This window comes from Solanum stenotomum, chromosome 4, assembly GCF_019186545.1.
Source record: "Solanum stenotomum isolate F172 chromosome 4, ASM1918654v1, whole genome shotgun sequence".
Classification (NCBI taxonomy): domain Eukaryota; kingdom Viridiplantae; phylum Streptophyta; class Magnoliopsida; order Solanales; family Solanaceae; genus Solanum; species Solanum stenotomum.
Genome location: NC_064285.1, coordinates 45857951 through 45882916, shown reverse-complemented (window position 1 = coordinate 45882916; position 24966 = coordinate 45857951). Strand labels below are relative to the sequence as shown.

At 37.2% G+C, this 24966-nt stretch overlaps 1 protein-coding gene across 1 annotated transcript in view; it reads right to left on the bottom strand.

Moving 5' to 3' along the window:
* Window positions 1-9994: 9994 nt before the first annotated feature.
* Window positions 9995-24966, bottom strand: part of LOC125861522 (uncharacterized) — a 34599-nt gene continuing 19627 nt past the window's right edge. The window contains exon 2 of the mRNA XM_049541397.1: window positions 9995-10421. Coding sequence (XP_049397354.1) covers window positions 9995-10421 — 427 coding nt within the window. The remainder of the gene's footprint in view (window positions 10422-24966) is intronic.

Genomic DNA, 24966 nt, shown 5'->3' with positions numbered 1-24966 from the left:
ACTCCGTAGCAGACGAAACTCCTAAGAGTTGAAAGAACGGTACGGTATACATACGAGAGTGAATATTGGCTTGGATGGATAAGATTAGAGTAGCGAGAAAGGCATGAACAGAGATTTTAAAATATAAGAGTGCTGAATCCGATGAGAAACGGTAATATGAGTAGCCAAGGGTTAAATGAAAAATGACAATACGAGTAGCAAAGAATTGATAGGACCTTTGTTCGATAGATGTAAGCACGATAATTGTAACTGAGAGGGAAATTGATCTCACCTGCAAAATGTTAGTCTCTACAAATCTGTAGCTTGTAATATAACTAAATAACATTATTAGAGCAGATGTATCAAATAAACGGTAAAAGTAAACATGATGCAATTTCCCATATTGACCATGATGTTTGCCATAAGACTATGAAAATAATGTCTTAGGTTATGATGTCTAGGGCCATGATACACAAAATTTATATCCTCAGGTCATGCAAATGTTTTCTGCGGGCCATGAAAATGATGTCCTTAGACTATGACACATTTGGATCATGATAAGCAGAAAGTAAATCCTTAGGCCATGAAATGATGTCTGCAGGCCATGAAGATGATGCCTTTAGACCATGACGCCTTAGGAATAAAATAATGAATAAAGAAAGCGTATCTGTAATTCGGGCATCTGTTGATACTTGTAGCTTGTTTTTTATTCGGACATATGCAATATCAGGCATAATGCAACCTCGGGCTCAATGTAATCTCGGGCACAATGCAATATCGGGCACATGCAATTCGGGCTCAATGCGATCTCGGGCTCATGCAATAATGTAATACTCGGGCACATGCAATATCGGGCACAATGCAATCTCGAGCTCAATGCAATCTCGAGCTCAATGCAATCTCGGGCACATGCAGATGATGTAATTCTTGGGCACATGCAGATCTCGGGCACAATGCAATCTCGGGCATAATGCAATCTCGGGCACATGCAATATCGCGCACAATGCAATTCTCGGGCACATGCAAATGATGCAATTCTCGGGCACATGCAACATCGGGCACAATGTAATCTCGGGCTTAGTGCAATCTCGGGCACATGCAGATGATACAATTCTCGGGCACATGCAGATCTCGGGCACAATGCAATCTCGGGCGCGCAGATGATGCAATTCTCGGGCACATGCAATATCGGGCACAATGCAATTCTCGGGCACATGCAAATGATGTAATTCTCGGGTACATGCAATATCGGGGACAATGCAATCCTCGGGCTCAATGCAATCTCGTGCTCAATGCAGTCTCGGGCACAATGCAATCTCGGGCACAATGCAATAGTTGATTGGAGGCATAGACCTTTGTCTTATTGAAAAGATTGAGTGTCATTTGTTGACGAATTCGGAGTATTGTAGCTTTGACCCTTCGTCCTATTATAAGGAGTGGGTGCAGTTGAATGTTGATTTGTCGGTCTTGATATAAAGTAGCTTGATTCTTTCATCTGATTGGAAAGATGTACCAATAATTAGCGATCTGTCGGGCTCAAAATAACTTGGTCCTTCATTCATGTTAGAAGGGATAGGGCGCCGTTTATTGGCGATTTGTCGAGCTCAAAATAACTTTGTCCTTCATCTTGTCGGAAGGATAGTATGCCATTTGACTGGCGATTTAGGCTCAATATAGAGTAATTTGGTCCTTCATCACGTCGGAAGGACAATATACCATTTGACTGGCCATTTAGGCTCACAATAGAGTGATTTGATCCTTCATCATGTCGGAAGGACAATATGCCATTTGACTGACGATTGTCAGGCTCAAAATAACTTGATCCTTCATACTGTTGGAAAGATAGTATGCCATTTGACTGATGATTTAGCTCAGTATAGATGAGTTTGGTCCTTCGCCATTGATTAGCGGTTTGTCGGATATATCGGCACATTGATCCTTCAAGTAGTGTAGAAATTGCTTCTTGTATACGTACCTGTTTTTTCTGCATTCAAAGAAAAATAGTTAGTTAAGGGGGGGGTTGATCTGTATCCCTGATTCGACGTAGCATGCTCCTTTGACGTCTACTAGAATGTCTTGTGTTGTCAAAAATTTTGAGGTCCTCTCAAAATTTTCTGCCCCAGTGTAGAACCTCTGCCATTCTGATTCTTGATGTAGATTGTAGCTTGATTGTTGTGAATTTTTTAGAGGATCTCAAAAATTCTGCCCCAGTCTTGATTTGCAAAAAAAAAAAATGTTTTTGAAGGAATTTTTGAAACCCTTTCAAAAATTCTGCCCCAGCATCGAGATTTAGCAAGGAGAATGCTCTTTGAAGGAATTTTTTAAACCCTCTCAAAAATTCTGCCCCAGTCTTGATTTGCAAGAAAATATGTTTTTGAAGGAATTTTTGAAACCCTTTCAAAAATTCTGCCCCAGTTACACAGTCCAAGGGGAAAATGAGTTTTTTATTATGATAAGACCGAACTCCAAAGGAGCGCCTACGTATCCCCTCTTAAACGGGAATCAGGTCTGACGTAGTTCCAAATACAGAGAGCATAAAACAGAGCATTCTTAACCAACTGAAAATGACATATTATGACCAACTTTATTGCTCATATGCTAATATGGGTGCCTTCCTTGTCAGAACTTGACAGAATATGAATGTAGAGAACTTAAGCTTAAATGGCATAAGCCTTTATTAGAAAGTGCTTCAATGACCTTCAGCATGTTTTATGTTGGGATTTCTTTGGTGCAAAGTCCTCCAAGCATATGATCTTGGTATCAATCAATTGTTGGATCTTGTCTTTCAGATCACGACATTCTTTTATGGTATGTCCTTTCATTCCTGAGTGGTAAGCGCAAACCTTGGAAATTTCAATCCACCTTCCACGTGTGTTCATTCTTATTTCACTGGCAGGGGCAATGTGACCAGCAATCCTCAACTTTTCATAGAATTTATCCATGGGCTCAGTCAAAGGAGTGTAAATTTTGATGGGCCTCTTCTCCACGTTGAATAGATTTTTGTGAATATGTTTTTGAGTGAGGGTTTTGACATTGTGAACAGGATGAGTAGGCTTTTGATATGGTAGAAGAGGCCTTTGGGATGGAGGCATTCGATATGGGGGCATTTGAAGTGGCGCACAATACCAAGGAACTTGGTGTAGAGGTGTTTGATATTGAAGAGCTTGTAAGGGAGGACTCGGCGGGCTCGGAGTAAGATATGGTGGTCTGGAACCATAATCATGATATTGAGGAGGATATGGGTAATTTGAAACGTGAGTGTTCTCTACGAGCATTTGAATGGAGCTTGGTTGACTTTGAGAAGTGGGGTAAGTTGGTGGAGGATGCGAAATAGGGTGAGTGAGTGGAAGGTTAACTTGGAGAGTGGCTTGACTTGTGACAAATGATTTATCTATGTTTGTCTCCAGAGTGGGATCGACAGAGAGTAACATCTTGGCCCACTCGCGCATATCAGACACTTCTTCTTCTAATTCCTTTATTTTCTTTTGCAAGCTTGATACCAACTCGTCTGAAGGATGCTTCTTTTCGATAGTGTTACTCATAACCTTCTTATTAGTCGTTTTCCTCCTCTCTTTGCGGTTCTCATTTGGAAGAGAAGGAAGAGATTCATTTGATCGCGTATGGTAAACCATGGTCTACAGATCAACCATTGGGGAAGGGTAAAAATAAAAGTAAAAGCAAAAGAAAACCCAAGTTAAAGCGTTGCATTAATTGAGATAATAAACACATTGTTTTAAGATAAACGCCCTAAATGCAAAGAGCCTCGTTGAGCCAGAGGTAGACCTAAGACGACATATAAGTGATGTACAATAATTAATTCAAGCCTTATTTGCCAATTGGATTTTAGAGTTAGAGAAATAAAACGGTATTTATTTATTATAAAATTAGAACAATACATCATAATTGAAAAAATTAAAACTGAAATAAACTAAGGAAAAGGGGTAACAAATGGGAAAGTCATCATAAATTCTGAAAATCTTGAAGATATTGGTTCCAAGAGCTTGGCGCTAATTGACTTCTTGTACATGGAGTGACTTCATTCTTGATCTTCAACACGTTGCGTGCCCATATGTTTTCTCTCTCACAGTGAGCCCACAGTGTCCTTCCTCACTCACATCTCTGTCTTTGACCTCTTTTAAGATCCATATGTAATACTCACGTGTGCATAAGGTCTGTCGTGCACCCATAGGAATGGTTAACACTCGCTCCCATCTTCGAAGTATGATGTGGACTTGGGCTTTATCTAATCCAAATTCATACTTAAACTGCTCCATGTCAGACCGGAGTTGTATTACCTGAGTTCGCCCAAATTGGCGGAGTACTCGAAGAGGAGTGTATGGTTGAACACCTTTCAAGCCAATGAGCTCAATAAAATATCGGTCATCGCCTCTTACTATTGCATGAGGGGTGGACAACCAACGGAGATTCCATTGGATGCGGTAGCTCTTGAGCTTTGTCAAGAATATCTGCCAGTCTACGAATCCCACAGGGGCAGTGAAAGCTACCATTCTTCTTGAATGATTATCAATCTTGTTGCTATAACCAAGAAAAATGTCTACCACATCAGACCGTAAGTAGAAGTGTTCAATAGCCCATAGTTGCAGCAAAAGGTTGCATCATTCGAAGAATATTCGACCATCGACGCATGCTGACAGACTCCTCATTATTTCCGCCAAGATCATGTGTACAAGGGTCTTCCTAGGTTCGCCCTCTCTTTGGGCTAAATCTCGAACCACATAACTCAAGCGTGTGTCAATCCTTCCTCTTATCTTAGGAAAAACCAGGGATCCTAATAGGGCAATGGCAAAGGCATTTAGTCGATATATTTCCCATTCCTCAAAAGAGCACTCAAACTCATCAATAAAAGAATAGTAACTATCCACTCGGCCAAAGTGTGAATACAGAAAGTCGAAATGAATCCACCCAAGGTCTAAAGAAGGTAAAGTTGGATTTGACTTCATTCCGAGACTTTGTAAGAACTCCCTTGATGATGGCTTATATGGTACTATCATTTCACACTCGTGGTATGACATGTCAATGAAATCACTTATCTCCTCAATCGTTGGTGCCAAGTCAAAATCCACAAATTTGAAAACCATCCTCACAGGGTCCCAAAATTCTAGCAAGGCCCTAATCAAGTGAGGGTTTGGTATGACAAAAATGAGGTAGGTAAGACCGCCCAACAGCTGACGAATCTCTCTTTTTCGATCCCTCTTAATATCAATCCACCAACTCCTTAGCTTGTAGTTTACCTCTACGACCATTTGCGGGTTTGGAGAGTTGAAAGTGTCCATGACTCTGCAAACAAAACAACAAATGATTTCTAAACTCCATTTTGGCAAATTTGGCTTAATTTAATTATTATGACCACATTGACACATAATTATGCAATTTGTCTAAAGGGTGTTGGGACCCTTTAGACGATAAGGTGGCTGCTAATCATGCGAATTGACACCAAGGGTCAAACCACCTAGGGCTTATGCAACATGTATGACCTAATCAAGATTTCTAAGAATTGGCTTGACACGGACTTGAAAGGGATTCTATGTGAGAAGGCTCGTGGTTTCACGGTAGTAAAACTATCCGTTCCGTCCACGCATATGCCGACTCTCTATAATTGGGTATTTGAAGAGAATTGGAGTAGTTGTGAGAGGTGCGAAGGCACAACATCACGGTAACAAAATATAAAAGGAAGAGGGTCCCAATTGGGGGAAGTATGAGCGGAATGTCAGTTTATCAAAACAGTAACATTTAGCACTTAGGTGAAAAGCAGTAACACATAAGCAGTTTTATGAAAGCGGTAAATAAGTAAATAATTACACACATAAATAAAAGGAGGCAAACATATAAGATAATAGAGAATCAAACAAATAAGGAAAGAGGGTATGGGATAATGCAAACAAGTAAACAAATAAGGGGAAAAGGGAAAGGACTAAACATGGAAATAAACAAATAAGGAAGAAGGGAAAGGGGTGGAACATGGAAAATAGATGGTAAATAAAGAAACAAATAAACAAGGGGAAATAATAACAAATTAACATGCTAATAACCACACAAACAATGAAATAACCAAGTAAACCCCACATAAGCATGAAATACGTAGTGGTTAGAACCTAATATCCCCAGCAGAGTCGCCATTCTGTCGCACCGCATTTTTCTCAAAACGGTTTTCGGTGCACGACCTAACAACTCTTTTGGGCTTTGGAGGATGAAGAGTCGCCACCTAATAAATTAAGGCGCGTTAGGGCACCTATCTAACCTAACTAAGTCTAGCTAAGGTCAACAAACCAGAGATCAGGGTAAGGGTTCAAATTACCTCGAGGGGAAGGTGTTAAGCATCCCTCGAGGTCCACAAATATGGGTCCCGGCCGTATCTCATGCAATATATGTGGGGGTTACAAGTAGCAATTATGGTAACTTCATTTATTGATTTTATTTAATTAGCATGATTACTAAGTGATAAATAATATTAAACAATTAAAGCAAGCTATTTATTTATTTAATTAATTAAGCATGCGAAAACTAGGTGATAGCAAAATTAAGCAATTAATGGCACTTTAATTATTTTAGTTAATTAGATAGGCATGCGAGACTAAATGATAATAAACAAGATATAAATATTTAAACAATTAATAAAGAGAGGAGCGAGAAGACAGAAGTTGCACAAATAATTAAGCAAACCATTTTCATTTTTATTTTATTTAAGCTACCCAAAATAATTATAAACACATAAAGGGACAAAGGAAAGGGAGACTCCGAAGGACTTTAGGATCAGCACTCGACTTTTCTTTATTTCAGTCGGCTTCTCGTAGGGACAGACGAAACCAAGGTTTGTCATTTAGACCGAGTCGATGTCATCATATCCATAGGGCCTAGACTACCCCTACCCCACCACCGCATGCTTTTCGTCTCTAAAAGGTGTTTAGCGTCCCCACGTAAGGTCCAAGAGGCATTGGACTGCTATTAGGGTGAATTTAGACAAAAATAAAATATAATAGGCCCACCTAGACACCAAGTCAAACAATTAGGACGACATTTAGCACATAAAGTCTCCAAGTTGGCCTCTAAGTTTTAATTAAATATGCTTGCAAACAACACATAATTAGAGAAGGTCTCATGTTTAGGTGTGTGAACATACAAAACACATTAGCAAACTTCATAATAATGTGATAAATAATTTAACAAGGGCAAAGGGGTTATGACACAATGCAAAATTTATCTATTTTTTTTTAATAGAGCATGCATGAATATTTTATCTATTAGTTGATTAGAGGTGGCAAAACAATTATTCAATGTAGAAACCAAAAATATTTAGGGTAGAATTAATTAGGACAACAAATTAAAAAAAGCATGTGGGCAGAAACAGTTAAAACAATAGCAAATTTTAAAAGACATGCATAATATAACTATTAATTAACTTTAGGTGATTAGAAAGTAAACCACAAAATACAAGACATAAATATTTTTTATTCTTATTTATTTTATTTTTTTTTACAAAGCATGTAGCAAATCAGAGTGACTTATTAGCATATTTTCAGTAGCAAGTAGAGCAGGAATTAATTAGCTTGAGCCAGATTCAATTCAAGAAGCATATTTTTATTTTAAAACAGAAATTCACTCTTTCATTTATTAATGTGCCGATTAACATCTCAACCCATTAATTATTTCCTAAGCATGATTTCTAGATGTAGACGTGCTAAAAACAGTTAGATTCATAAATTACTATTCTAGAGCATGCTAGAAATTATTAGCTAGATTTATTCTAATTGGCAGAGAAACATGTATAATAAAATTTATTTATTATTTAACATGCTAAAAAAAAACTTACGAACCACCCAAATGACATATTTAAAGATGCGCACTCCTATGGGCATGGTATCTAACTGTGCACATGCTAGAATAATTTTAACATACATAAGCAAATAAGATCAGAATATGGTGTTGTGATTAAAAAAGTATTTAGCTAAGTTAACTAATTAACATGCTAAGATTATTTTAACCAATTAACATACCAAGCCATTAGGGAATGATTGATTAGACTAATTAATTGACTAAATTCTATATGAGCATGATATCAACATCACTATAAACAAGCTACACATGATTTCTACTAGATTATTGCCTTAATATGCATGAATCTTGAATTTGCAAAAACGACATTTAAAGCTAATTAATTATATAAGGTTGATTTTATTTATTAGTATTACATACTAAAGGTGACATGCAAATGACAATTAATTAGCACTTAAACAATATAATTTTTAGTATTAATTAGATGAGTTTAAACAAGTGATCAAGCACGAATAACCCTTTTTAGTTAGATCTAAAATCGATTTCTTAAATTATGAACTATTAAACAGAATACAATCCTATAAGCACGCTTGCCAACACAATTAAGTTACGATAAATAAATAAACAAGTAGCACGTAAAATCCCCCTCCCCTTAGACGATCCCCAGTTATATTATATATAGAGAGAGTTAGAGTTATACAAAATATTACAAACCAAAACAAAAGAACAAATGACTAATATAAACAACAATAAACTTAAATATAATAGCTTCATGCAGATTTCTTCTAGGAGACTCTTCAACATGTTCAAAACTTGCAAGAAGGGATAATGGAACACATAGACATAATGGCAAAAATACTCACAACATCAAATAACAACAAATTACTTTCATATCTATACGCAAGACACATAAGAAATCCAATAAAGGATAACCATAGACATATTATTACACATAGAGGGAGGGAAGAACGAAAATTAACCCAAGTGTTTCCTTTTATTCATTCAAACACACAACGATAATTAAAGTAATGCAGAATGAGAATTAAACTAAGGGTGAAACAACTAACCACTTAAGCAGAATATGTTTATCAGCAATGAAGTATTTAACAAGATCTCCACCCCACAACAGCAACACAGCAAAAGAAAGTTCAAAGTTCACCAAAAAAAACTTCTTATTTTAAAGAGCAGAGGTATTTTTATTTCTCGTTAAAATGTAAAGCATGAGTTAGAGTGCTTTTTGTGATTGCTAGAGGTGTAGACCCGTATGTGAATGTGTATGACTAATGAACTAAAAGGTCTCTTTATATAGTGAAGGGGAGGGAGCATAATAAAGGAAAAGAATTAATTAAGGACCAATTAATACATTTTCCTTGTTAAGAAGGAAGACATAAGTTATTATTTTATTTTATTTTTTACCAAATATACGAGCAAGTAAGAAATTGCTAAGGTAAACAAATCAATTAACAATACTAAATCAAGCATTCAACCAAACCTTTTTTACCAAATACATCTAAGTAAGAAATCTGCCTATTTTAACTAAGGCAATTACGGTCAAATTAACAAATAATATGCCACAATCAAGCAAGACAAATAATAATTGTTTAAGGAAAAGAGAATATTTACCTTTTCGGTCAATATCACCAACCCTGTATCAATGAGCTTACCATATAACCAGAGTAATTAGAGGTCTGTTCTAAAGCTTAAGTGAGGGAGGAACATTACAGTCAAATATTAACATCCATATATTAATAAGTCAATACTAAAATCGGTTACCATTATACTATTAAATCGAGCCTTTAGCAAGACAATCTACAAATCTTCATAAATGGAATAACCAAATTATCAACATTAGAAACCACCAATATTAATCGATTTACCAAATGATCCAACTACCAACAAAATCATAGGAGATCAAATCTTTGTCGATTTTATCCTTTACGACAAACTCTTATCAGTATTAGCATTTATTGTCAACGATCATAAGTATAGTATATCCCGGCGTATAACACAATTTTGAAGTTCTGGGCAGCATGATAAACCAATCTAAAATCACATAACAACTAAAATGTACGACTATTCAAAAGATCAGAAACTCACAATGAATTATAGAACAAAAATGAAATTCATCTAGAATACACATGTATGAGCATCATGGTTTCTCCATGTATAAATTTAACGTATATAATAGAAAATTCTAAAAGAGGAACTAACCCGGACGGATCTGTTAAGATCCGTCTTCAACAAGCCAAGACTTTAAGATTTGGTCAAAGCGAAAGCTGTCCAAGGTGTTCCATCTCGCCGGAGCACGCTGGTTTGAGCAACGTCGTTGTTGTTGCCTGCGTTGCCGGAGCTGCTCTTCGCGATGGCTTCGCCAGTCGCTGACCGGAGCTGTTTGCTGTTGGAATTGGTGTTGCTGGCTGGATCTGGAGCTACTGCCAGCTGTTTTCGTCGGCTGCTGCTGTTGCTGGTCGGAGCTGCTGCCAGCTGTCTTCGTCGGCTGCTGCTGTTGCTGGTCGGAGCTACTGCCAGCTGTCTTCGTCGGCTGCTGCTGTTGGCTGGATCTGCTGGTTCCGCCAGTGAAGCCTGCTTTCACTGGCAGCTGCTGGCCAGAGCTTGCTGCTTCCCTCACCGGCTGGCTGATGTTGCCTTCGCTGGAAAAATGAGAAGAGAAAAAGAGCAGCAGCAGCATTGGCGAAGAGATGAGAGAAAGGAGAAGAGGCGAAGGAAGGAGAAGAGAGCAACGAAGATAGGGAGAGAGAAATGGCTGCCACCAGCAGGTGGTGGCAATTTTCGCCGGTGAAAATGGAGAAGAGAATTGAGAGGTGGCGGCGGCTAGTTTGAGAGGAGAGGAGGAGATGAATTAGTTTTAGGTTTGAGCTCTTTTAGGTTAAAATAGGAAGGTTTAGGGATAATAAATCTGGACCGTAGGATTTGTTTAAATGGGCGGCTAGGATTTAACTTAAAAAATGGACAGATGAGATTAAATAGAATTAAAATTCTGAAAATTAGATTGAGAATTGGAGTGGCTAAATTTGCAATAACATGGCTAGAATTGAATGAAAGGATGGCTATAATTGAAATAAAATTGGAATTTGAAAGGCCAGAATTGAAATGAATTAGAATAGAATAGGCTAAAATTTAAATGATTTAAAGGAAATTTAAGAAATGCTATTCAATTAAAAATACTACAAATATCATAATATTTTTTATAATTAAACACATCTAAGATTTTAAAATATTTAAATAAAGTAATTATTTTGAGTTTAGCTGTCGATAAATATAATTAATAAAATAATTTGATGATAATTACAATAATTTAAAAATCGTGCATACTAAAATATGTAATTTTAAGATAAAATTGACTACAATTTTTAAACTCGCGATATATTTTAAAATACGTATTAAATCGAATAGCATTCTCAAAAATGGTTAGAGGTCGGTCAAAATTGGGTGTCAACAAGCTTAAACTCTATACAATTAATCATCTACTATATAATTAAACAGACAACATAAACGAAAATATGATCTATTAAAAATGAATAAATATTTAATATAGAATAAATATTATATCTAAACACATGGTTAATAGTATATATCCCATCAATCTCCCACTTAGACTTTTAATCATCACAATTGTTATAATGTACTATATCTAAATGCATGATTAATAGTATATACCCTAACAATCTCCCATTAAGATATTTAATCTTGAAAATTGTTAGAATACTATTTCTAAACACATGATTAGTAGTATATACACTAACAATCTCCCACTTAAACTGTTAACAACGCATTTACAACTTTCACAGTTATTCCTTTTATATTTCTTATCAAAAGGATCTTACCAATAAGTTTTCTTATGCATCTTCGTCTAGTAGTGCCAAGTCGTAACTTATCGATATTTTATTAGACCTTCAAAGGCCCTATCAGGAAACCCTTCAAAAGTTTACTTCTTTATAGGATTTCTATCATGAAAGTTCTCTTAAACATACAAAACCAATCAATCTTCGTTATGATTCTCCCACTACGACTAAGTACTACTACAATAGTTACACTTTCATGTTCTTGAGTCTTAATAATTCTCTCAAAACCTTTTGGTATTTAAATATTAACAACCTTTTCATGTAGTGTTCTTTAATTTTCACAAAATCACTCTCACTACTTGAGGTAGTAGTTTTCTTATGTCTAGTAACGATTCTCCTACTACTTAAATGCAATGGAACGTCAATTCTGACATACCGGTTAGATGTTCTTGAGCGTCTGAATTTACAACTGACTCATTTGTTATTTCTTTGTTCAGTTCCTGTAAAACTAATTTACTTCTAGAAACATGGATTACTAAATAGTCCTTTTGTAGAAATCTGACAATTGTCTTAACAATTGCCTTATATTCTTCAGGACAATAAAATAAACCTTCTTTCATTCTTTTTGGATATCCAATTAACACACATATTTCATTCCTGATTTGAAAGGAATTGAATTCGAATGTGATATGTAGTTCTTAGAACATATCCCAAAAGAAACAAAACAACAATGAAATAAGCCAATCTTTAATCTTATCATCTTCATAAGAGTTTATTTATTTCTCTTTTACACCAATCTATTATAGAGTGTCTGGTTTAGACAATTGAAATGCAATTATTCTATCAGATAAGTGACTCAACAGCTCTGCAGATAGATTACATCACTACAATCAGATTGAAGTGACTTTATATATTTTACATGATGCTATTTTCATTTATCTTAAAATATTTTGAGTTTATCAAGACATTCATAGTTACAAAACATCAAAAATATATATACATATCATGAATAACTTTGTGAGAATCTCAAAATACTCAAATTCACCTCTTACCTGAATGATCATTTACCATACAAATTAGAATAGATTAATTATAACTAATCACTGCCTATTTTTTCCTTTTTAAGAGGAAAGGTCTCTAAGTCATTTTTCTTTCTAAACATGACTCACATGTTTGCAGTGATTTCATTTTTAATTAACTGTTATCTCCATTCTTTAACCAACCTCAAAGTTCTATCCAGAATAAATGATGTAGACGCTAGTGTACATATAAGTTTCATTCAATTTAAAAGATATTTTCTCTTATGAGAAAGATTAATATAGTTCAATTCATGAGAGATAATACTACTAAGAAATTCATACATTAATATACCATAAGAGATACATATTTATCGAACTCAATAATAGGAGAGTTACAAGAAAAATATATTAAGTATCCATCTCTTATCTTGTTAGAAACTGAAAATAATTTCATCTAGCATAGTGTATATGTATAATGCATTTTTTGAATTAATATCTTATCTCTATCGAAAGAAATACTTGAGTAGTACTAAGTGAGTCCGTAAAGTCTATTGAGAATTTGAGATATAATACATTAAATAGATCATAATATGTCGAATAATCATATATAACATAATTCAGGGCTCATTTATACATATATATCCATGCATCTTGAATAGCCAATCAATGGGATTGGAGAACTACTCATGTAATACACATGTACAAGGACTGATTATTCACTCCATAAACTTATACAAACAGATGGAGAGTCTACTGTTAGTTTAAGTCAAGGGAAAATCACCCTAGTTACATTTATCCAATCACATATTACTCAGTTAAGGAGAGTTAATATAGACTATCAAAACTAGCCAATAAATACATAGTGACTTGTATTAGTTTCATCCGATATAGAGGAAGGTCTAAGCCAACACATGAAACTAATAGTTCACTACAATTCAATCTTGGCAATAAAGGTAAGGACCAATATAACCAAATATGACAAAAAACTAATATAACGATCCAAAAAAAATTTCTTACTAGGTCGTTTTTATGAATCTACCAAATTTCAGACCAATTAGAGTCCCTTTTTTTTGAATTTCAAAACTATGATCAATTTGGTTGAAAACGTTGTTTGGCAAAGATAGAATATAATTTTTTTTTCCGTTCGAAAATTCTTGTCACATATCAACATTTATGAAATAGAAACACGAATCAAGAACAAAGAACAAAATTCTAAAATTATTTACATTATCTGAATAATATTTTTTAGAAATCAGCATATTTATGCATACATGAACATTGAAAGTCAAAACACATCTCAGAGATATGATATGCCTCTTACACGATAAATTTAGATGAAAAATAACTACACATGCAACATATATATGTGATGTCAGATATTCACTCCAAAAAAATTAGAACAAAAGCTATCTCAGATGGAGAGTATTATATGTTGATTTATGCCAAATTAATATCATTATCCCTAGATCATTGATCCAATCAAATACTATTCAGATAGAGAGAATCTCTATTCATTAAAACTAGTGATTAAATTTTAATGACTTGTATAAACTTCATCTGATATGGAGGAAGGTCTAAGGCAACACATGAACATAATACTTCACTAAATTTAATTATGAAGACCATAGAGAAAAATCTCTATCACCACTTTATCATAGGTGAGTAATTTCATTAAAATTAATTTTCTAGGTACAAGAAAAATATTTATCCAAAAAAATCATCTAAAGTACCTCAAATTACAAATGTAACACCCCGTATGAGGAAGTCCAAATTGCAGAATTCTAGAAGTTGCAGGTGCCACCAACAGGGCCACCTATGGACCGTAGGTTGACCCATCGAAAGTAAGTGGGGTCCGTGGTTTGCAGCCTACAGCCCCCTCCCCAGAAACCCAGAAAATCCAGCTAATTCTGGACCCACGCCACGACCTACGAACCGTAGGTCAGACCACGGTTTGTGGTCCAGGCCAGGTTCAGACCCCTAGTTTTTAGCTTCCAAACGTCGAACGACGGTTGACCAGGACGGACCGTAGGTCCATCCACGGTCCGTCGGTCAGGCCTGTCATTAGCCCCGTCAGGTTTTAAGTCAGGGGTCATTTGGTCTTTTGCCCTCTACGTTGGACACCTAAACTATGTCGTTAAACCCCTAAACTATGTTGTTTTGATCAGTTTAAGCCTAGTAACTAAATCATAACTTACCCTAACCAATTCATTCCCAAAGATATTGATCAAACTAGAACAAAAAAAGAGAAACGGTCGACCAAACCCTCGCCAAGAATGCAACAAGTTTCGCTCAATTCCATCCCCGAAATCAGAAGATTTCTCTGTGGAATTCGTCACCAGGCATGTGGTATTTCACTATTGGGTTCCTTTTACCCATTAGGTCCCTAGATTTTAGTCAGAATCTTGATTCCCTAAATATTTCTTAGACCTAGGGTTTCTTGAACTTTAGAAATTGTTGTGATTTAAGTGATAGAATATTCCTAATCTGGTTTCTGTGTTGTTGTAACACTGTTGCTTAGTTCCTTGCATGAAATTCAGAACCCTAGTTGTGTAGATTCGTTTTGTTCATGAATTACACTAGCTAGGACAGATAAACAAATATACATGCCTTAGTTGTCAAATGTTTCATTATCAGTACTTAATGTTACATTTTCAGTTACCATGTCAGAACACTGAGCTATCCAGTTTATTTCAGTTATGTTGTATTATACACATTCTAGTTGGGAGTAGGCTTAATATCGAGTTGGACTAGGGTTAGTCACCCTCATAGTCCCAAAACTACGTGTCCCCGTAGGTTAAGTCCTCTCTATGTGCATCATATTTAGTGATCATGCCAATCATGCCTCTATACCCTTGGCAAGGTATATTGGGTCCTCTCGATGGGGCGTATACATCAGACTCCAAATTTAGCTCATGTGGTTTTATGTCAGTTATTAGTAGCTCCCAAAGTTAGATTCTAGTGGATTGACCAGGTTTCAAGTTGTATTTCAGTATTCTGCTTCAGCATGTCATGTACTTGGTCATTGCATTCTGTTTAGTTCATATTAAATATGTTCAGTACATTCATCATGTTCATCTTATATCATTACTCAGTATGGTTTGTTCAATTATGTATATTGTTCAGCTTTATTCTATCATGCATGCTTAGTACCTTTCAAGTACTGACACATACTCTGCGCTACATGTTCTCGTGATGTAGGTTTAGATCCTCAGCATTCAGATCATGTGTATATCGATTCTCGATCCATTTTCAGCATTATCAGTGGTGAGTCCTCATTCTTCGAGGACGATAAACATGTTTTCTTTTACTTTCAGTCTTTCAGTTTCAATTTCGCTAAAGATAGTTGGGAGCATGTCCTAACTTCTTTAGTCAGTTAGAAGCTTATTTCAAACATAGTTAGATTCAGTTTTAGATTTGAGTTTGAACTTCCATTTGTTGTTAAACTCTCAGTCTTTTATATATTCAGATAGTATTGGGTATTCCCCACCATCTTAGTTTTTCTTATGGTTTAAGCTTCCGTACAGTATTTTTTATCTCAGTTTATCTTAGTATGGTTATGATATGCTAGCTCAGGGTTAGCTTGGGGTCACTTGTGTTATTAAGTCCCGTGTTTACGTCAAGGGGGTAGCCTCGGCGTGTGAAATTTTTGTATCAGAGCATTAGGTTTAGAAGTCCTAGGATGTCTGAAAAGCCGCACTAAGTAGAGTCCCTTTCAGGAGTGTGAAACGTGCCACATCTATGAGGGGGAGGCTACAAAGTGTTTTAGGAAAAACTTCACTTTCTTGTTATTCTTATCTTTCGTGGGTATGATCTCCTTTCTAACTCAACATTATGTGTTTCAGATCATGCCTCCTCGTAGAGCTTATGCAAGGAATGCTAATGCCCACAACGCTAACACAGTTTTCCAGTCCCAAACCATGAGGTTTCGAATGCAGAGTTTTCGAATGATATCTAGTTTTTGGCTCAGAGTGTAGCCAAGTAGAACAATTAGCAGGTTCTAGTTCCTACAAATTCTAGTGGTTGATCAGTGGAAGCTATGGTCCTAGATTTTGTTAGGATGAATCCACCTATGTTTTTAGGGTCGCAAGTAAGTGAAGACCCCCAGAACTTTATTGATGAGGTCAAGAAGATCTTTGGAGTGATGCAAGTGAATGGAAATGATAGGGTAGAGTTAGCATCCTACCATCTTAAGGATGTGGCTCACATATGGTTCACGCAGTGGAAGGAAAATAGGGGTGAGAATGCAGCTCTTGTAACTTGGGAGTGTTTTACTGGAGCTTTTCTGGACAGGTTCTTCCCAAGAGAGTTGAAGGAGGCTAAGTCTCAGGAGTTGATGAATTTGAGGCAAGGTTCTATGACAGTCCAAGAGTACGGACTTATGTTCACCTAGCTCTCCAGGTATGCTCCACATATGGTTTCCGATCCCAGAGAAAAAATGAGTAAGTTCCTATTTGGGGTATCCTACTTGGTGAAAACATAGTGCAGAAATGCTATGTTGTTAGAGGACATGAATATGTCTAAGCTCATGACTCATGCCCAACATGTTGAGAGAGATAAGTTTAGGGAACAGGTCAAGGACAATAATAGGGCTAGGACAGGAAACTATGAGTACTCTTAGCAAAAATTGGGTTATGGAAATCGTTCGCAGTTTCCACAAAAGTCATCAGCTCCAGCACCTTTATCAGCTAGCGCTCTATCCCCCAGGTGTCGACTTGATAAGAAAGGTAGGGCATCAGGCTCTAAGTCTTAGGAGAGTGTTTCAGGTACCATAATCTTTCCAACTTGTCCAAAGTGTGGTAGTAACCATCCGAGCGAGTGTCTTGCAGGGAAGGATGGATGTTTTGGGTGTGGTCAATCTAGTCACCGATTGAGGCTTTGCCCTTCTTCTAAATAGGGACAAGGAGGTAACAATAGTAGGGCTCAGTCTACAACTTCAATAGCACCAGTAGGTCACTCAACTAAGCAGGGTACTTCAACTAGTACAGGTGGCGGCTAGCGCCATAACAAGTTGTATGCTCTCCAGGCTTGCCAGGACTAGGAAGATTCTGCTGATGTGGTCACTGGTACGTTACGAGTTTTCATTTAGATGTCTATGCTTTATAAGATCGAGGGGAGACTCTTTCCTTTGTAACTCCTTATATAGAAGTGAATTTCGGTGACAGTCCATAAACTCTCTCAGAATCCTTCTCAGTCTCTACTCTAGTTGTTGACCCAATTATAGCTAGACGGGTATACAGAAATTGTCCTATGAGAGTCTCTCAAGAAATCACCTCAGCTGATCTTGTATAGTTAGAAATGGTAGAATTTGATATCATTCTAGGCATGGATTGGTTACATTCCTGTTATGCCTCAGTCGATTGTAGACCTAGGATTGTTCATTTTATGTTTCCAAGTGAAACAGTATTAGAATGGAAGGGTAGTAGCTAAGTGTCTATGGGTTAATTCATTTCCTACCTTACGGCTAGAAAGATGATCTCTAAGGGGTTTCTCTATCATCTAGTTCAGGTTAAGTATTCCAACTCCAAAACCCCAAGTCTTGAGTCAGTTCCAGTAGTGAATGAGTTCCCAGAAGTGTTTCCAAAAGATCTTCCCGGATTTCCTCCCGAAAGGGAAATTTACTTCAAAATAGATCTCCTTCGAGATACCTAGCCTATTTCTATTCCTCCTTACAGAATGGCTCCAACAGAGCTTATGGAATTGAAGGAGTAATTGAAAGAACTTCTAGATAAGGGCATCATCAGACCTAGTATTTCCCTATGGGGTGAACCCGTGTTGTTCATGAAAAAGAAAGATAAGTCTCTTAGGATGTGCATTGACTATTGGCAGGTGAACAAAGTTACAATCAAGAATAAGTACCTTATCCCCAGGATTGATGACTTGTTCGACCAATTTTAGGTTGCTAGTCACTTTTCAAAAATAGACCTCAGATCAAGTTATCATCTGCTTAGAGTTAGAGATAGTGACATCTTGAAAATAGCCTTCAGAACTCGGTATGGTTACTATGAATTTGTAGTTATGTCTTTTGGACTAATAAATGCTCCTACAGCTTTCATAGATTTGATGAACAGGGTGTTCAAGGAGTATTTGGACTTGTTCGTTACCATCTTTATTGAGGATATCCTTATTTTCTCTAGAAATGAGGAAGAACATGCGACTCATTTGAGGGTTGTCCTGCTAACTCTCAAAGATAGCCAGTTGTTTTCTAAGATTAGCAAATGTGAGTTTTGGTTACTATCAGTTGCTTTCCTTAGGCATATAGTATTTAGCGAAGGAATCCGAGTGGATTCTTAAAAAATAGAGGCAGTGAAGCAATGGCTCAGACCCACCTCTCCTACAGATATAAGAAGTTTCTTAGGTTTAGCCGGTTACTACAGAAGGTTCGTGGAAGGATTTTCATCCATAGCTTCCCCATTGACTAAGTTGACTCAGAAAAAGGTTATGTTTCAGTGGTTAGATGAGTGTGAGAAGAGCTTCGCAAAACTGAAACCTAGGTTGACTACAACTTATGTTTTTACTCTACCAAAGGGTTCAGACGGTTATGTGATCTATTGTGATGCATCCAGAGTCGGCCTAGGTTTTTTGTTGATGCAACGAGGTAAGGTTATAGCTTATGCTTCTAGACAACTTAAGGTTCATGAGAAGAACTATCTGACTCATGACCTTGAACTTGTTACCGAAGTATTTCCCTTAAAGATTTGAAGAAACTACTTGTATGGTGTTCACATAGATGTGTTCACAGACCATAAGAGCCTTCAGTATGTGTTCACCCCGAAGGAGTTGAATCTTCACCAGAGGATATGGCTTGAATTCCTTAAGGACTATGACATGAATGTGTTTTACCATCTTGGTAAGGCCAATGTGGTAGCTGATGCTCTTAGCAGACTATCTATAGGTAGTGTAGCACATGTTGAGGAAGAAAGGAAAGAATTAGAAAAGGATGTTCACCGATTTTCTCGCTTAAGAGTTTGCCTTATGAACATATCAGATGTTGGTGTAACGATTCAGAATGGGGCATAATCTTCATTGGTAGCAGAGGTTAAGGAAAAACAGGACAATGATCCTATATTGCTTCAATTGAATGGTGCAGTTCATCAACAGAAAGTTGAGGTTTTCACCCCGGGGGGAGATTGTGTGCTTCACTACCAGTGTCATTTATGTGTTCCTAAGGTGGGTGAGTTGTGACAAGAAATCCTTACAAAAGCCCATAAGTCCAGGTATTCCATTCATCCAGGTGCCACTAAGATGTACCGTGATCTGCGGGAAGTGTTTTGGTGGAATGGCATGAAAAGGGATATAGCAGGTTTTGTGGATAAGTGCCCTAATTGTCAACATGTGAAGGTAAAACATCAGAAATCAGGAGGTATGACTCAAGAGATTAACATTTCTACATGGAAGTGGGAGGTGATCAATATGGACCTCATTACAGGTTTACCTCATAATTGCAGACATCATGATTCCATTTGGGTAATAGTAGACAGAGTTACTAAGTCTGCTCAATTTTTGGCTGTCAAGACGACAAATTCGGCGGAGAACTACGCCAAGCTTTACAATAATGAGATAGTCAGGTTGCATGGGGTTCCTTTGTCTATCATCTTAGATATCTCAAGTTGGTTGGCTTGAAGTAAGTGAAGCAACTTTGATTGGGACAGATTTGGTTCATGAGGCTATGGAAAAGGTTTAGCTCATAAGGGATAGACTTAAGACAACCCAGAGTCGTTAGAAGTCCTAGGCAGATGTAAGGAGAAGAGACTTAGAGTTCTAAATTAATGATTGCGATTTACTGAAAGTATCACCTGTGAAGGGGTGATGAGATTTTGCAAGAAAGGGAAGCTCAGTCCTAGATATGTAGGACCTTACAGAATCTTGAAAAGGGTTGGTAAAGTGGCTTATGAGTTAGAGTTGCCAGCAGAACTAGCAACAGTCTATCCGGTCTTTCACATTTCATTGTTGAAGAAGTGTGTGGGTGATCCAAAATCTATATATAACATCTCACAATTTGAAATAACTATGAAGAAGCTAATAAATTGGAAATAGTCATTTTTGGAAAGAATGAAAATCTGGAAATTTTGTTAAGTTATAATAAGTTGAGTTTTGGCCAACTTCAAACGGCCATAACTCCTAGCTCAGGATGAGTTAGAGGCACTTCGAGATATGATAGTAATGATCTTGGAATGATCTTTCCAACGATAATGAGTTTGTGCAATTCTGAGTTCGTATGAGTGAGTTATCCCCTTAGGAAGTTGGGCTGTCGGAATAAGGAAAGTCCAATCCGGATTTTGGAAGAGTAATTTAGTCTTTTCCTTACCTAATTATTCTAATTCATTTTTAGGAGTTTAATTGGGGTAAAGTCAGATTTTTTTCAGTTTAGAAAAGTGAATTTTACGCTAGGGCTTGGAGAAGAGGAACAAAGAGGAGAAAGGAGAAGAACATTCAAGATTCGTCGATTTCGTCGAGGTTAGCTTGTGGATTTCGTCGGGGGTGATCCCTACAAGGTATGTGAGATCACATAGCATTGGGTTAATTCACCCACGTGCCAACCATGATTCAATTCAGAGAATTTATGTCTTTTAAAGTTTAGAAATTGAGTTCTTGATGAACATTGTTGAAGTGTTGTTTGAATTTCTTGTGGGTTGTGTTCTAGATGGTTCTTGTGATTTGATTCATGTTTTCGGGTGTAATTTCAGTTTGAATTTATCATATTGAGGTTATAAATGATTCTAAGGGTTTGGGGAAGAACCATTGAAGTTTAGAAGGTTTAGAGGTGAAAAATGAGCAAGAAAAGTCGTCAAACACCTAGGTAAAGGGGCGAGGCGTCACATCTGCCAGCGCGCCCCAAAAGGATCTCTGAAGTTTACCCCTGGGGTTGACGCACCAATCATCAGGCCCCAACATATTCTATGAAGTTTGAGGGCTGGCGTCCCGCACCTCTTAGAGCACCAGGGACGCCAGTTCTCCTCATTCGTTCCCTACCAATTAGTACTTGTTCCTTAGCAATGTACCTAAGTTTTTTAGTTGATTCCAACACTCTAAGGTACACCTAAACATCATGAAATCATCCATAAACTTGAGATCACGAACCTTGAATCCATAATCCAATTCAAGGAAAGTTAAGATCAAAGTCAAGAGAAGTAAGAGTCTAGTCAAGAGAAGTTCTTAGAGTTTTCCAAAAGTCTTTTCCAAATATTTTAAATTTGTTTTAAGACTTAAACTTCAAGTTGAGTAAAGATTAAAGAGTAAAATTTAAAGTTCATTTTTTAAAAGTATATGGGGACTATGTATTCCCAAAAGGTTTAAAATGTTTTCACATTTAAACAAGAAAGAAAACCTCGATTTCCAAAGAGCCTTCGGGTTAGTTTTCAGAAAAGAGTAATCGTTTTCTAAATGAAGAAAGAGAGGAAACTTTGATTTCAAAGATAGCCTTTGAGCTATGTTTTTGAGCACTAATTTCAAATCACAGAAAGAAGTATGTTTTAAAACATAATAGCTAATATAATATTTTTGGGAGTAGTATTGAGCACCGATATGGGGGAGAGTTCAGACAACTCACAGCCCCCATAAACTATGTAGTCATCATGGGTAGAAAAGGGACATACTTTTTAGATGATTCCTTTAGTGCTTTTTAGCATAGACTTGTGGATCCACTTAGTAGTTTAGGTTCTATACCCTCAGCAAGGTATAGGGCGGCCCTGACAGCATGCGGCAAAATGTTGTATCATCACAATAGCTCTTAAGTGATGGTTGTCGATTAGAGAAACTCCCACATAAGTAATTTTATTCTTATATACACAATTTATTGTATTTTTACCTACATTTCAGAGTTTTAGTGTATTTTTGTATACACACAGAGTTGACATCATGTTTTAAAAAGTTGTTCTTTATATTGCACTTGTTCTAAACTGCTTTATATTGAAATGAGTTCAGTTATGTTGAGTTGAGTTGAGCCAGGTAAGTTTCTCAAATTTTTTTCAAGCCTATGTTTTGTTTAGCATTCCAACTCGCATACTCGTACATTCAATGTACTGATTCCAGTTGGCTTGCATCTTATTATGATGCAGACACAAGTAACTAGAATTGACATCCAGTGCATCGTTGATCCAGTGAGCACTCCAGAGTCAGTTGGTGAGCCTCCTTGCATTCTGGAGGACTCTTTTTTATTGCTTTCAGTTCCTTTCAGTATTTCATTTGTTTGGATGACCGGCAATCCTGTCTTGACATCTATCTCAGTTGTTTTAGAGGTTTCATCGACAGTTTAATGTTAGTTCTTTAGTCTTTTCATTGTCATTATGTTATGTTGAGACTTAAGTTTGCCTTAATGGCCAGTTGAATGTTCCTTTATAACATTCTAGTTTATTACATAGACTTTTCTTTATTGAATTAAGTCTTCCATTGAGTAAGTAAGCTAGGCCAAGGGTTCGCTTGGGCTAACAATGGTTCTCGAGTGTCAGCCACGTCCGGGGTGTAGGCTCGGGGAGTGATAAACTTGGTATCAGATCCCAGAGTTCAAGAGTCCTAGGGAGTCTATGAAGTCGTGTCTGTAGAGTCCTGGTTATCGGTGTGAAGCTCGCCATATCAATAATTAAGAGGCTGCAACACTTAGGAAAATTTCTCACTTCCTTCACACTCATTTAATGCGTTAAAGTTCGATCTCTAATAAGTTTCCATCTAAATTCGTGTTTGTGCGTGTTTTTAGATAATCATGCCTCCACGAAGAGGTGTCAGAGGTTGTCCTGCTAGAAGTAATGTTGAGGAACAAGAGTTACCAAATGCACCTGAAGTGTAACCTCAAGGAGAAGTTACCAATGCGGAATTCAAGAAAGCAATCAAGATGCTAAGTCAAGCTGTGACTAATCAGGTTGGGCAACAGAGATGAGCTAGACAGGAAATGGCTGATACTTATAGGATACGAGAGTTCTTGAGGATGAATCCTCCAAGTTTCACAGGTTCGAGCACTACTGAGGATCCAAAGAATTTTATTGAAGAACTAAAGAAGGTATTTAATGTCATGCATGTTGATGATACTGAGCGGGTTGAACTAGTTGCATATTAACTGAAGAATGTTGCTAGGACTTGGTTTGATCAGTGGAAAAAGGGTGGAGTTGAGGATGCCCCACCTGCGAGTTGGGCTTGTTTTGAGGAGGCTTTCTTGGGGAGTTACTTTCCCCGAGAACTGAAAGAGGGTAAGGTACGAGAGTTCCTCACACTTAAGCAAGATTCTATGAGTGTTCATGAGTATGGGTTGACGTTCACCCAACTGTCCGGTTATGCTCCGGAAATGGTTGCGGACATGATGAGTAAAATGAGCTTGTTTGTTGCTGGGTTGTCTTGTCTGTCGAGTAAGAAAGGTAGGGCTGCAATTCTGATAGGTGACATGGATATCTCAAGGTTAATGGTATATGTGCAGCAGGTTGAGGAAGAGAAGCTAAGGGATAGAGAAGAGTTTAAGAACAAGAGAGCTAAGATAGGGAACAAGTCCGTACAACAGAAGAGTAATGCCAACCGGTCATCCTTCCAGCAGAAACAGAAGTGACTAGATCCATCATTTGCTAGTGCACCTGCACCTAAGAACAAAGGTGAGTACAATAGTAAGAATTTCAGAGCTAAGCTTGCATATTCTTAGGGTAGCGTGGCACAAGGGGGTAGTAATCCTTCTGCATGTGCCAAGTGTGGTATGAACCACTAAGGTACTTGTCGTGAGGGCTCCACTAGTTGTTTCAAGTGTGGTCAGAATGGTCATTTCATGCGAGAATGTCCAAAGAACAAGTAGGGAAATTGTAATTTGGGCAATAGAGCCCAGTCTTCTTCAGTTGCTTCACCAGACAGAGTTGCACCTAGAGGGGCTACTTCCGGTACTTGCCGAGGAACAAACCGCTTGTATTCTATCAACAGTCGCCAAAGGCAAGAGGATTTTCCAGATGTTGTCACTAGTGAGATCCAAGTCTTTGACTTTACAGTTTATGCTTTGCTAGACCCATGAGCGAGTTTATCTTTTGTAACTCCATATGTTGCTATGAATTTTGATGTTATTCCTAAACAACTTAGTGAACCATTCAGTGTTTTTACACATGTTGGTGAGTCTATTCTAGCAGAGAGGGTCCATTGTGATTGTCCCATTTCCATCATTCGTAAGAGTATCATGGCTGATCTAGTTGAGTTAGACATGGTAGATTTTGATTTCATTCTTGGTATGGACTGGCTTCATGCCTGTTATGCCTCAGTTGATTGTAGAACTCGAGTTGTCAAGTTCCAGTTTCCAAATGAGACAGTCTTAGAGTGGAAAAGTAGTTCAGCAATGCCTAAAGGTCGTTTCATTTCATACCTTAAGGAAAGGAAGTTCGTTTCTAAGGGGTGTGTCTATCACTTAGTCCGAGTTAATG